Source organism: Hippoglossus stenolepis, chromosome 2 (assembly GCF_022539355.2).
Source record: "Hippoglossus stenolepis isolate QCI-W04-F060 chromosome 2, HSTE1.2, whole genome shotgun sequence".
Lineage (NCBI taxonomy): Eukaryota > Metazoa > Chordata > Actinopteri > Pleuronectiformes > Pleuronectidae > Hippoglossus > Hippoglossus stenolepis.
Window position 1 is genome coordinate 15,160,019 of NC_061484.1, and position 14,925 is coordinate 15,174,943.

At 42.1% G+C, this 14,925-nt stretch overlaps 1 protein-coding gene across 1 annotated transcript; it reads left to right on the forward strand.

The window, feature by feature from the left end:
• Window positions 1–1,483: 1,483 nt before the first annotated feature.
• On the forward strand, window positions 1,484–14,666 carry keap1b (kelch-like ECH-associated protein 1b). Its single transcript, XM_035171040.2, has 7 exons — window positions 1,484–1,611; window positions 5,786–6,921; window positions 7,164–7,409; window positions 9,063–9,739; window positions 11,288–11,493; window positions 11,664–11,840; window positions 12,485–14,666. Exons 2-7 carry the CDS (start codon window positions 6,616–6,618, stop codon window positions 12,760–12,762), a joined length of 1,890 nt encoding a protein of 629 aa, XP_035026931.1. The 5' UTR covers window positions 1,484–1,611; window positions 5,786–6,615; the 3' UTR covers window positions 12,763–14,666.
• Window positions 14,667–14,925: the final 259 nt, after the last annotated feature.

The following is a 14,925-nucleotide window of genomic DNA, read 5'->3' on the forward strand; positions in this document are numbered from 1 at the left end:
ACATGTCTTGTTGAACGAGTCTGGAATATACTTTGAACAGGAGATCTTGACGACTGGAGTTGAGCCACCTCAGACTCTTAAGAACTGAAATTAAATCCTTCTCACCTGGCTGGAAGTGAAAAAGCAGACCCAGTTATCTGGTGTTATTTTGACCCATTTGTATACACTTGAACGTATTGAGGGTAGGATTCACTGTCATGGACTGAAAATGCTGTTAACACGTCCACCCCGTCTCTCTCTACCTTCTTGAGCTCCAGCAGACCAAAGTGGGTCTTTGGTGCCACCCTGTGGCAGAATAAGGGATACAGAAAGCTATACGCAAATTAAGTTTTTTGCTATAGAAAAAACCATGATGGTGTGTCAGCATCTGTCCAGAGCCCAGAGCAGCTCAGGTTTCTTTCAGGCTGCTTTTTACTGAAGGAGCCATTCACAGATGTGGGTGTTTTGAGACAGGAAGCTTGACGAGCAAGGTGTGCTGCAAATGAGGAAGTAATTGTAGTTGCAGGGTAATTATAGGTCATTATAGCCTTGTCTCCTGAGCACCACTATGTTTGTATTTAACACCATTATACAAGAGTATTTCTGGTAATTTCCTGTTGAGATTTCAAAATGTGTTGCTTAAAAGTGTAATTAATGTTCGGGGCAGACCCAGGGGGGTGGCAGAGGGGCACCGGCCTCAGCAAAATCTGATTAGCCCCTGAAGTGCACCCTATCATATCCATAGTCTTAAAAATAAAAACTTGTGACTAACAATAGTTACGATAAATATGACAATTTGTTAAGATTTTTTTTAAGTACATAATGTGCTTGAATAAACAACAATAAAATATATGTAATTATGTGACTTTGCTCAAAGCTATAGAGTAAACAAGGAATGACTTAAATGGCACCTTACTGAATCAGGGATCATGCAATGACATATGACATAATTGGCCCCTATGCATAAATTGTGGTCCCCTAATGACCCCCAATTTAGACAAATCCTAGATCCGCCACTTCCACACAGCATACGGATATGGGCCACTTCAGGCCATGATCCGACACTTCCACAAAATGGGTGTAAGCCTGAAGTGGTCCACTTTAAAAAAAGTAAATGTGGCCCAAATATGACAGAACAAACATGGGACTTGTTTTGCAAACATGCAGTCCTTTCGGCAAGGTTTATTCTCGATGGGCCGAACGAGTTTTGGCTATGTGGGTTGAATGTGTCCTTGTGCAGCCCGAGATCGACCTCAACACTCCAACACATATTTCCCAACAAGCCGCAAAGTGCAGCGGACACATTTGACAAGTTTCTCCTGTCGCTGTGTGTTTGTTTAACAACAGATTTGATTGACGATAAATGGACAGTGTGTTGCAGCCTGTCAGTGACCGGCCTTGTTTTTCCTTCATTTTTGAGCGCCCCTCCGCAATAAAAGCCCCCTCCCCGTGGACGTTGAGTCACCGCCGATACTCCCGCAGCCTGCGCGCGGAGGCGGACTCTTATTGTGAAAGGGACGAGAGGCCGTCACAATGCTTAGTCATGGTGAGTTACAGCTTGTCCCCCTCCCTCCTCTGAGGCGCACAGCTCGACAGTCGGCAGGCGGTAATGGAGGATTCGAGGCAGACTGCGTGAGTTTCTTTTAATTACAGGTTTAATTAACCAGAGATGATTGTGATGAAGGGGGTTTCAAAGCGCAACGGGGCCCGGCTAATAGCTGGAAAGTGCCCGCAGAGCGCTCTGTTAGCATGTGTTGTGCTCGGAGCTGCTCTCCACGCTACTGTCTGTTATCGGGAGCCTGTTTCGCTGTCAGCTCAATTTCCCGAAGCGTCCAACTCACTATTTTGTTTTGTTTGTCGTGGCTACGTCACGTCCCTCTGTTCGTCTCGAAGCGAACAGAGGGACTGAGCCCGCTCGGCTTCACCTGTGTCCCCCGTCATTCTCTGTTCGTGCCCAAGAGGCAGCGGATTATTTTGGATGAAAACAAGCGGCGGCAGCAGAAATGGTCAGTCAGAGAAACGCTGCTGCTGCTGCTTTGTGCGTGAGCATGTGTGTGTGTGTGTATGTATGTATATGTGTGTGTGATCGCTCTTCGTGTTGGGCAGATGGCGCGGAAATCTCATTCCAGCTGGGTTTATATAAAGACTCGCTTGCCCCCCCCCCCCGGGTCATGTTTTGGTACATCCAGTTCCACTGTTCGCTCGGTGAAGAGTTCAGGATGACTCACCGACGAGGGAGACACTTCGCCAGAAAAGCCCCAGAAAGCACGCGCAGCACTCCTCGTCCTCGTTTGACTCACCGCCGCTCAAACGTCTGAGCCTGTAACTCTCACTCAAGGGATCAGCCCCGAAGTTCCAGTCTCTCGGTTCCATTGTGCAATCCCTGCTGAATGGCATCCAAGGACCGCAGGCCCTGCACGGTGGTTCCCAAACTGAGGTGCAGGGTGCACCGAGGGGGCCTCAGTGGAGCTGCAGGGAGTCATTGTTCTGAGGAATAGTTGGATGAAAAGTTTGATCTCATAGGATCAGTGGTGGAGCTCTGACTTTTCTAAATCGGGTGTCATTAAAGGGATAGTTCACTCAAAAATTCAAATTCATGGGGTGGGTGAAGTGTTTGAGTCCACAAAACACTTTTGGAGTTTCAGGGGGAAACAGTGTTTCAGCCACATCTCAGTAACTGCAGCGATTGCGAGATCTCGCGAGTATCGAGAATTGTGTCCGGACTTTTTGCGGAGGTTCCCTTTCACACATGAACAACGCAGCAGGATATTCTTCACTCGGATACGTTCACAACAAACCAGAAATCTCCAGGGTGTTCAGGTGAGGGATGGCACATGTTATGTCCTGCCTCTGGCTGCTGTACCACCCATCACCCGAATCCTACGCAGGATCTGTCGCTGAGCGGAGAACGTCCCGCTGCGTTAGTCATGTGTGAAAGGAGACCTCTAAGAAAGTTTGGACACAATTCTCAACTCTTGTCTGAAAATGGCTCAACAGTCCCGGTGGCTACATTACACATTTATAAACCCCACATGAACCAGGTCAGAACATTGACACAACATTACTAAAATAACGTGACCCACACTGCATCCATCCACCAAGTTTCGAGGAAATCCGTCCTGTAGTTTTTGCATAATCGTGCAAGCAGACAAACAAATCAAACAAAAAATGAGCTCCTTAGCTGTTATTAATCAATTGATTATCAATTTTATGGAATAAATATTTATGTCATGTTTTGAGCAAAAATGCCAAATATCCTAGCTTCTCTCTGTCCCATATAATTCTTTCTTAAAATCACTTTTAACAGGATTGTAAACTGACTGTTTAGACTGTTGGTCGGACAAAGTTGGAGATTCTCTTTCGACTTTTGGAAATTGTGATGGGACTTTTTTTCGGTTGCTATAAGAAGTAATCAGCAGATAAATCGAGTGTGAATATTATTGTTGGATGCAGCTATGATCCTTTTGATTCCCCAGAGCTTGGTATGATGCTCCGAAACCAAACAAAATTATTTAAACAATAAATCTGTTTAACTATAGGGAAATAACAGGATAAACGAATGAGCTAATCGTTTTGATCTACATAAACTATATTCCTCAACAAATATCTTACTCTGTGGTGAAACTAGGACTATTTAACTTAACTAATTAGAAAGAAAATACTTGCTGTTTATTTTAATAGCATGAGATATCAGAGGCAGGTACAGACTCTGGCAGCCTGTTTGTCAGTGAGCAGTTTCTCTCAGCCTCTGAGAGCAGGCGAGTTGAGCAATATGTTCTCCTGTGAAACTATTTTACCAAGAAACACAGAGGCAGGAAAGCACAGCAGTAAATCTTAATCGCAGTCTGTTTCATATTACAGCAGTATTACTGACTGAGTTCATGAGGAGATCCATAATGATGTATGTCATCATCTTTTTATTAAAATTAAAAAGCTTGGACATAACAAATATTTTGTTTCCTCGTCATAACTGAAATAAACAATACGCAGTAATCTACTGGGAAGCAGCGCAGGCCGTACACTGCGGCCTGTGCACTGCATCCTCTTATCACCTAATCAGGTTAACCTTTACTTTGTACACAACTTATCTTGTATAACTCTGAACACTCACAGTTGCATTGTCTCTGAGTAACTCTGACTCTTCCTGATTAGACAGCAGACAATCAGTTACTGTAACAAGTAGGTCATATACTGAAAAGAAGTGAATGTACAGAGAGGTTTTCATTTGGCTGTATCCCTTTGTTATTTTAATGGAGTGCAACAGTGTGAGTCTTCTTCTCCTTGGACCTGGGCCCACAAATTCCCAAAAGAAGTATTCTTGTCCAAAGGTTTTCTGAATTGCAATGTCCTGCTTGGTTCATCATCTGCTGTTTAAAAGAGTTCTTAGAGCAAACACAGGCCTGGGCAATAAAACAATCACAGCAATCGTGATGTAAGTTTCATCAATAGCAATATAACAAAGAATCAATATATATCGATTTGCTTTTTCATTTTGTTAGCACAATGAGGAGGTATAATACACAACCTCAGTTTTTTTTTCTCAGCTCATTAAGAGGAGTTTAAAACCATCATCTTCACTCAGGAGCAAAAATCTGTCATTAAAATTAAGATAAATAATAATGTGACATTTATCATGATTATTATCTATCTACGGGTATATATCTTTTCTTGATATAGTTTTTGGCCATATCGTTAAGCCCTAAGTAAACATGATGTTTGCTGTTCGAATTGTTGCAAGCTTGTGTTGACACGCTGGCCTTCATCTGCTGTTTGTCAGTATTGGGGCTGTTGCACAAACTGTTGCACAAGCATCCCCCATGTGAACCAGTCACAGGACATGCCCGGCCCGCTAATTCAAATCTAATTTCAGTCACTCCATCATTCTTGGAAACCGTCATTACTCCCTCCTTTTTACTCACATACACACTTTAATTTAGACCCACATTTATCAATTAGTCTCTATAGGGTTGCAATGCTTTTCAATTGTTTTGGGGTTTAGATGTAGAATTGAAAAAGTTTTGAAAGCTTTATTTCACACGTTGTGGAAAATGAGGTTGAATCATCTAATCAGAGAAGTCTATGAACAGAGATGAAGGGAAGAGACTTTTAATTTGTATATTTGTGAGAATGAGTGAAAGTTGCAAATGCATCATGACAAGGAGGAAACCTTGACCCCAGTGAAGTGCACCAGAGAGAATAGCCCATGAGTGGGAAAGATGATAAATAGAACACGTGTTGATAAACTTTTTCTGTGTAAGTTGATTGAGCAAGACAAGTGCTGTTGCATAAGATGTTTTTTTTAATAACTCGTATGATAAATATACATACATGCATGGAACAATATCCCAAGTTGATTGGTTGGGGGTTAGATTTAAAACTTTTTACAACCATTTAATTTTCTTCATTAAAGTTCATTTACCATGTTGTAACATCTCTGTCTGAGTTATCTAGCTCGATGTGCTGAGAAAAAAAAGGGATTTTTTTGTTTGCTGTATGGACTCGCAGATGAGGACATGGTCTTTACTAGCACCAGAGAGTGCAACTACCAAGCAGAATAGAAAAGCATCATCCATCACGTCACAACTGACTGTGTTTCAAACACATGCACGCACACAAAACTGTATCGTACGGGTGCCACAGCAATAAATCCAGTAATTGCTCAGGCATTTTTTTTAGCACGTGGGGCGTAGATGTTGTACTGTGCAGCCTTCTATATGAAAAGCAGTTTTAAACAAAGTATTTAAGTGTATAATCGATGTATAAAGCTACTGCCTCACTGTATGTCTCTCTCCCTCTTTCCTCTCAGTTGACAGCTGAGCCACTGGCTTCCAAGTAAACACAGCAGTGCAAACGAATTCCTGAGCCTGGAAACTTCAAGGAAGACGTCTCTGAAGAAAGCCACCAAACATTCCCCTCTTTCCACTGCGAGCGCTGATATAATAGTTACCTCTTTAAAATGAAGATGTAAATCAGCCTTCATATTTTTTCTAAAGAGTAATCAATATGCAGGATAGACTCGCCCCAGTGGTGAATCTCACACATTAATTCACATTCATCTTCAGATATGTTAATTTTTTTACTTGAAGGATATCTGAGCAATTAAACCGAAAAATAGGCGACTAAAACCCCCCAAAATATGTTTCACTAAGATACACATACTGAATATAGACTGGTTTTATTGTGAGGGTTGATTGGCAAGTTTCTGTCCCCATCCCCATGAGCTTAAAGGAAATCACTAAAAGAGATTCCTTTCATTCTTCTTCTACTTGTTCAGTTATCACTGTCACAAAAATATTCAGTGCCGCCAGTAACGTCAGACAAAACCCAGCGGAATTTTGAACTCCGACGTTATGGTGATGTTGGGACAACAACGTGTTACAGTGCACTCAGCCTTGACTGGCAGCTCACATAGGAGACTAGTTATGCCATAATGAGGACTATGGCTGAACAGATCAACTGAACCCTCATGTCTAAATCAATCTGATTTAAAGGTGAACTCTTCCACACAGAAAAAATCAGGCGAACCCAGGAGAGCCTTTCTTTTAATTTACCCATGCCTGCGTGTGGTGCAAGGATGCCCCATAACTGTGTCTGCTGTTCCTGAGAGAGACCGAGGAGGAGGAGAAAGGGTAGGAAATGACAGAGTGCCTGACAGAATGCAAAGCGCTGGTGACTCCGTCCACGCGCAACGGCCACCGCGTCTTCAGCTACACGCTAGAGAGCCACACGGCGGCCGCCTTCGCCATCATGAACGAGCTGCGTCTGGAGCGACAGCTGTGCGACGTCACGCTGCGTGTGCGCTACAAAGATCTGGAGGCCGTTGACTTCGAGGCTCACAAGGTGGTGCTGTCCTCCTCGTCTCCGGTCTTCAGGGCCATGTTCACCAACGGCCTGAAGGAGTGCGGTATGGAGTTGGTACCAATAGAAGGGATTCACCCAAGGGTGAGTACAGTTAATTTGGCTTAATTTGATTTGTCATACTATTTCAGTCACCACCACCCTGTAGATGGACACATACAGGAGACACCTTATGTCAAATTTCCTGGCAGAATTGAATATAAAGCATCCGAACCTTGTTTTCACTTTGCTCTCCTTCTAACTTTCTCTTTGATCCTCATTTCCTTCTACCTTTCCTTTGCCGTCACCTTTCCCCCCAAATCCCTTTGCCCTCTTCACCCACTCAGGTTATGGACAGACTGATAGAGTTTGCCTACACAGCCAGCATCTCTGTGGGAGAGAAGTGTGTGATCCACGTGATGAATGGAGCCGTCATGTACCAGATCGACAGCGTGGTCAAGGCCTGTTGCGACTTCTTGGTCCAGCAGCTCGACCCCAGCAACGCCATCGGCATCGCCAGCTTTGCTGAACAGATTGGCTGCACAGAGCTTTACCAGAAGGCCAGAGAGTACATCTACATGAACTTCAGCCAGGTGATGATCATTATTTGTAACGAAAGCTCTACTGGTTTGTATTTAATCATAACCTTTGCCAAGAAGGTTATGTTTTCAACTATATCAGTATATCTGCTGTGTTAGATCAGTTTTTGACCACATTAAGAAAGGAAAAAAAACTGTTTTACTTAATCTGAGGACAATGACTAAAGCTCAAAAGCTACAGTAGCAGCTTTAGTATTGTCATGTAATCTAGAAGTGATAAATGAATCAATCATATGTTTAGGACTAGAACAGTGACACATTACAGATGTATCTGCTCAACTCATAACTGAAAAACGAAATTCACTATTTATAGCCATATTTGTACTGGGGGACTTTACTATGTAAAGTGTTGCATGATATAAGCAGATCCTGTTTCACTTGTTCCATTGTGTTTTTGGCTGGCTTTTTTTTCTCACACCTCAGACGTGCTCACGGTTGTCATGAATGCAAGCTTTGAGTCAGGAGTGGCGTGTGGGTTTACATGTGGTCTGACAAAACTTGATTGCATATATGCAGCAGAAAGAAACAAAACGGCATTTGAAATTGATTTCTGACAAACAGCGACAGGTTATGAAGATCACGTGTCAGAGATGTGTTTTAAAAACTATTTGTGTTTCTCATAGTGTGGTGCATACACTTCCCTCTAAAGATTTGGTTTGAAATGTACTGTGACTGTTAAAGCGGGAAGTCAGATTTCCCTCGGTATGTAGTTTGTGTGCTAGTCTAAATAAGTAGATGTTTGACCAATGTCACACAACGGATTTGTTAAAACTGGTTTCCGTCAATGTTTACTTACAGTTATGCTTGATTGTGCTGTGTCACATTTAAGTACACAAGATGTGAAAATGATAATGAAGACAAGAAAATGTTTAATTCCTGTTGATTGAGGCACATATTATCTAATGGCCACATCATCTTCCATTGAGCTCAAAAACAGCATCGAAGAGGATGACAGAGTCTTGTCCTGGCCCGTACAAACAGTTTGCTGTTTGCATAGACATCAAGTGTTTTACACAGAGCAGTAAAATGTAGCATTTCATCACATTTTCTGCTCAGTCATAGTGATTCAACAGACAGTGAGAGGGTAGTGGAAGAATACATAGGATCTTAAATTCACTAAATCCAGATTGTTATCTGGATGCACACCACATTGCAAACACTCATAAATATTAGTCTCCTTAACAGATTCTTCTTTTTCTATAGAAATCCTTGTATTATTATCTGAGTAATTAACAAAAATATTGCAAAACGCCCTGTCGCACAATGTTAAAGTACTAATCCGCATCTGACCCAAAATTGAATGGGTTCTTCCCTGACCCATATTGCATCTTTCCACCGAGTTTCTTGGTAATCCATCCAGTAGTTTTTTGTGTAATTTTGCTAACTGACAGACAGACAGACAGACAGACGCAGATGAAAACATAACCTCCACAGAAGAGGTAATAATGGTTAGATTAAGTTCTAATTAATATAATCTGTAGTTGCATTAGTCTCTTTTCCTCAACATAGCTGTTTAAATTCCTTTTTTATAATCCAACACCAGATATGACTAACGGACATTTCTTTGTGTTTGAGGAATGATCGCAGCTCAGCACTTGTGTTGTAAAAACACTGATTAAAGGCTTTTATTCCTGCTCCTGCCTCCAGGTGGCGACCCAGGAGGAGTTCTTCAATTTGTCTCACTGTCAGCTGGTCACCCTCATCAGCCGTGATGAGCTGAACGTGCGCTGCGAGTCTGAAGTCTTCCAGGCATGTGTAGCCTGGGTGCGCTACGACCGGGAGAACCGGCGACCATATGTCCAGGCCTTACTCCAGGCTGTCCGCTGCCATTCCCTCACCCCCAACTTCCTGCAGGCCCAGCTCCAGTCTCTGGATTGGGACCCCCAGTGTAAAGACTACCTGGCCCAGATCTTCCAGGACCTCACCCTCCACAAGCCCACCAAAGTCATTTCTTGCAGAACTCCCAAGGTGCCGCAGCTCATCTACACAGCTGGAGGCTATTTCCGTCAGTCTCTCAGCTACCTGGAGGCCTACAATCCCTGTACAGGAAGCTGGCTGAGGCTCGCTGACCTGCAGGTGCCCCGAAGTGGCCTGGCCGCCTGTGTGATCAGTGGGCTTTTCTACGCTGTGGGTGGAAGAAACAACGCGCCTGATGGCAACATGGACTCAAATGCATTGGACTGCTACAATCCCATGAACAACTGCTGGCTGCCATGTGCACCGATGAGCGTGCCGAGGAACCGAATCGGAGTTGGTGTCATCGATGGCATGATATATGCAGTTGGTGGATCACATGGGTGCATTCATCATAATAGTGTTGAAAGGTAAGAGAGTTTCATGAGAAAGGCTGACATTATTTTCTACTGATATCTTAACCGAAAGAGAAAGCATTGGAAAGTCCAATGCTGCAATCATCCTACAAATATAACCTGTAATTCCACAACCTACATCTACTTTCAATTTGCCACGGGTGTGGTTTTATTTGTGAAGGGTTATTTTTAAGCCCATTGATTTAACTTCTTAAAATCTGGCCCTTTCCCCATGCCCCTGCTCAAAAGCTAAATGCCCAAAAGTAATAGAATATATATCTCTGCAACTGAAATCAACACTTTTAAGATTTCTGAAGAGGTGTAAGCATCAGCATAGATGTTACTGGGTTAGAGTACATGAGGATGGAATGCAACATAAATGCAAGAATCATGTCCTCCTAAAGAAAAATTTCATTTTTTTCTGAGTGAATATCCCCTATAATATCACGCAGTTGTAGCCCAAAACCTATTGCAGGAGATGGAGCAGATAATACGCTAATTGCAGGGTTGGTTAAGACAAGAAAAGCTTGATGTAGATGCAGTGCATTTACCTATGGTCAGGTCAGTTAACTTCCTGGAAAGAAATGGTTTTCTTTCCCTTCCTGTAATCTATTTTAGTTCACACTGAGCTTCAGTGAAGAAGTTTCTTTCCACTACAAAAATATTAGTAAGTGATGTCATGTTTCCTCTTCCACTCAAGGAAAAACTCAACCTATTTCAGTCATACTTACTGTATTTGAAACAAAACCTTGAGTTACTCATTCACCCTTCACACGGATTATACAGTTTATAATTCACTGTATAATATCATTTTTGTGAGTGAGCCAGCAACATTAGTCTTGATAAAGAATATCAGGCTGGATGCCCATCAACAGGTCCCACCAAAAAGCACCCAGTATATTTTCCCTGCTGCATTTGCATGACACAAACCCTGACAGAGCCCTCTGGCATGATTCTTAACCAGTCAGGTTTTCTATAAAACTGTGAATAAAGTAAATGATCGTGGTTGAAAATTTACCCAGACTCTATTTTTAGTCTTCAGATGATGCAGACAGAAGTGACAAATAGAAATAATTAACCAGGTAAACCACAAAGACTGACTGTAAAAAAGGAACGTGTCCAACCTGTCTGATTGCCCATGACGTGACTCAGTGACGCACAGTCTCTGAAAACTGACAGAAAAACAAGAATGTAAACCCTTGAAAAATGGAAAACTAGGACACTCATAGTGCACACCTCCACCTAGGCCCAACAGTCCCTGTATATTTAAATTCACTAGATCCAGACTTTTTTGATCTGCACCAGATTGCACACACTCATAAATTTCAAGTTTACTAAATATGCCTGATTTCATTATGGTCCATTAATTATTCTGAGAAATCAATGAAAATGTTGAAAAGCACCCTATCCCGCGATGATCCAGATCCTCACCAACATTTTTTGAATTCTCTCCTGACCCATGTCGCATCCTTCCATTAGTGTTGTGATTAGCTTAATCATGCTAACAGAGAAACGCGGATGAAAACATAACCTCCTTTATAAACTGCTGTTTTTTCTCTGCAGGTATGATCCAGAAAGGGACCAGTGGCAGCTGGTAGCCCCCATGTTGACGAGGCGTATCGGTGTGGGTGTAGCCGTCATCAACCGGCTACTTTACGCTGTGGGGGGGTTCGACGGGATCAGCCGGCTCAGCTCCTGTGAGTGCTACAACCCAGAGCTGGACGAGTGGAAAACCATGGCTGCCATGAACACTGTGCGCTCTGGGGCTGGTAAGTAAGAAATTGAAATCCACTCTGATTTAAAATCTGAAAGTAAAAGCTAAACGTCTAAACAATCTAACTGATACTTAAAATCACATGGGGTATCATTAAGAAGTTTTGCTTATACTCATGTCTAGGTAAACTTATCTAATGTGAATATACTAACCTTAATTTTCTAGGTGTCTGTTCAATGGGGAATCAAATTTCTGTGATGGGCGGCTACGATGGCACCAACCAGCTTAACACAGTGGAGCAATATGATGTGGAAACTGACACATGGAGCTTTGCTGCCTCCATGAGGCACCGGCGAAGTGCTCTGGGAGTCACCGCTTTACATGGACACATCTATGTTATGGGTAAGTAGTAGAGAGTCAAAGCGCCACACTAAATTCATGAATACATTTCACTGTAGTTATTGTATAGTTTTGCTGCCAACTCTTTTTTCATCGACAGTCAAAGCCACTGATACAACTGATCATTTTCATTTCATAAATACACTACATTTGAGTTTGCAGCTTGCGACACACAACATGGCAATGCTAGCTGCCTATGCAATGCCAAACAGAAGCACACAGGAAATAAACTCTGCAGCCAGAACACAACCAGGTTGCCCAGCTGCCTTTGTCTCCTCTCCCCAGGCTCATTTTGACATTTGATGTCAGTCAGAACCAGTGCTGGTGCTTGAATATTTACTAATGCTCGATTAGATTGGCTGGTGCCTGCGCTGCTGCCTGAAAAGTTGAGCTTTTCTCCACTTCTACTGCATGCAGTGCAAAAAAGTGAAGCAACAGAACCACAATGAGGTTTGGCAATGTATGACATCACTCCATTCAAAGTGAATGAGCAGTGTTTCCAAAGAAGCCACGGTCCTAGAAGATGCACACATGAAGCAGTCATTATTAATGAAATTTGTCTATATCTGTGTTTGAGAGTGAACGTGTAGATGGTCTGAGAAGAATTATATTGAGCAAATATAAACATTTCAATGTTGTGTTTGCAGGAGGTTACGACGGCAACACTTTCCTGGACAGCGTGGAGTGTTACGACCCAGAGAATGACACGTGGTCAGAGGTGACGCACATGACGTCAGGGCGGAGTGGTGTGGGCGTGGCCATTACCATGGAGCCGTGCCAGAAAGAAGTGCCGTCATGTCTGGGGTCTGAGAGGGAGAACGGTGCTGCTTCACCTACCTATCAGTCAGCCAACTCCAGTTTTGGTGTTCACCACAGTCAGCGGCACAACGGGCCGTTCGGCAAAGGCACTGAAGCTCATCGCTAGGCCCTGTCACACATGCACATTTACAAACAAGCACCCTGAAACCTAACACTGTCTTCCCGAATCAAAATAAGGTTTCTCACAACTGATTAGAGACAGAGGTGAGCTGAAACTTCTGAATGCTACCTCACTGGTTGTAGATATCACACTTGACAACTTTTCAAAGTACAATGTTGATAAGGTGACAAAAAAAAGAATGTCTGTTGAGTATCTCCGTTGGACCGTCGGAACCATGTCCGACTCCTGGTTTTTCAGACAAGTTTCCAAGATGTGACGTTTGATTCATTTGTTTGTGGTCAATTGTGTTTTCGCCAAATCTGACTTGGACCTCAGTCAGTATGCGTGTTAGTATTTAGCTTTTGTAGACCTCAGTCGGACCATCATCTCCCAGGTTTGAGCCACGGGAGGAAAGGGCTGCAGACTACAAAGGGCAGTTAATTGGCTCATGAAGTCATCAGGGGAAAGGTTGGTAATGTTTAATCAGAGGGGAGGAAAGAAATTTAAATGATCCCATTAGGTAATATATAAGCATTTGTCCGTCAGTATGGGCAGTAGAGTTCAAAGTGCCATTACAATTCCTGTGGGCAATACTGTCATCAGTATTTTGTCTAAAGGTGCTTGTGTTGGAAAGGCACAGTCACTGTGTGGTTTGTCGACATAAACAGTCACAAAATTGCACTTATACCAGACACAAGGCCTCATGCAAGAGCTTTTTTGATATTTTAGTTTACTTCAAGTTTTATCAAACTCTTCACTGCACAACTTTTCATAATTATTTAATTTAAACCTGATTCATGCCACCTCTTCATGAGGAGGAACAGATTTGTGAGGAAACTTCTTCTGCCTTTCCGAAGCGATTAGTAATCGCTGCAAAATATGGCAGTAAAATCTGGGTTTTTCTGGGAAACGGTGAAAATGATGAAAAACGCCCCATCTTGCAATGTTAAAGAGTGAAATTCCTGAATCGGCCCCAAAATGTTTGTGTATTCTTGCTTACATACAAACACATAACTTCCTGTACCTGTACATGCCATTTAAGAACACATCCAATTGATAATATTAGTGGTTCTTGCATGAGGCCTCAAATTTAAGTGTCCGGACAGGAGAAGCAGCACTTTACAGTAACTGCATAGGAACCAACATGCCCTCTGATTAAAAGCCACTGGTAGGTTTGTAAAATGTGAAAATATTTTGGGGAAAAATGTTAGAAAAATATTGAGGGAATTATCTTTGTTTGGTGTAATTGGTTTGTGGCGTGCCAAGAAAATGGAGAAATGGGATTTTGACTGTTTAGGGGAAACAAAATATTGTAGCATCGAAAAAACTTGGATTAAATAATCTAACTGAATGTGTTTTCTAAAAACACTTATTACCGACAGACTTGTTACCTGTCTCTACAGTCGACCCTTTGGTTTTCACATCCACCAGACCTCAGAAACAGAAGTGACCATGTTGGTGCATTAGTGTTCAATTATTGTACGCTAATGACAACAACTTACTTAAAGAAGTGTATTTGTAACAGCAATTTAAGCTGCAAAGGTTTTTAAGTGATATTTTGTACATTGATACTCTTAAGAAGTCTTGTACAGAATTTGAGTTCACTTTTTTTATTTATTTGTTCCGATTCTTTGGGTTTTCTCATTCCTCTAAACTGACATCAGCTTTGTATTGAATCGGACCCCGGTGTTGTGTTTTTTAAACAACTAGCATGCATTGTAACTGAGTAGGAATGCCTGTCAATGCTAATTTTGAATGTTTGTAAAAAAAAATTGCTTCACTTTAAAAGGGATTTTGTTTCCTGTTGGTCAGTAGTTGGAATGGAAATTAGAATATTTAAGGTCTGCTTTGTACATTTCTTTTCCAGCAAAATGTCCTGTACATTGTAAAGTAAAATATGTTTATTGCAATGACGTAGTCCTGTAATCATTTGTTGGTTCTGATCTGTAAATGTCTCTCGTTTTGACATTTAGTGTCTAATTGGAATATTAGTTTTAATGTAAAACGTCAGTCTGATTTAGATCAGAATTTATGCAGCAGTCACCAATAGAGGGAGCTAAAGTTCTAACTACTGAAGAAAACCTTGAATTAGATATTTTGACAAACAGGTCAATGGTACACATTTAAGTTTCACTGCCGATGTCAATGAGCCATTGTAACTGGGCCATT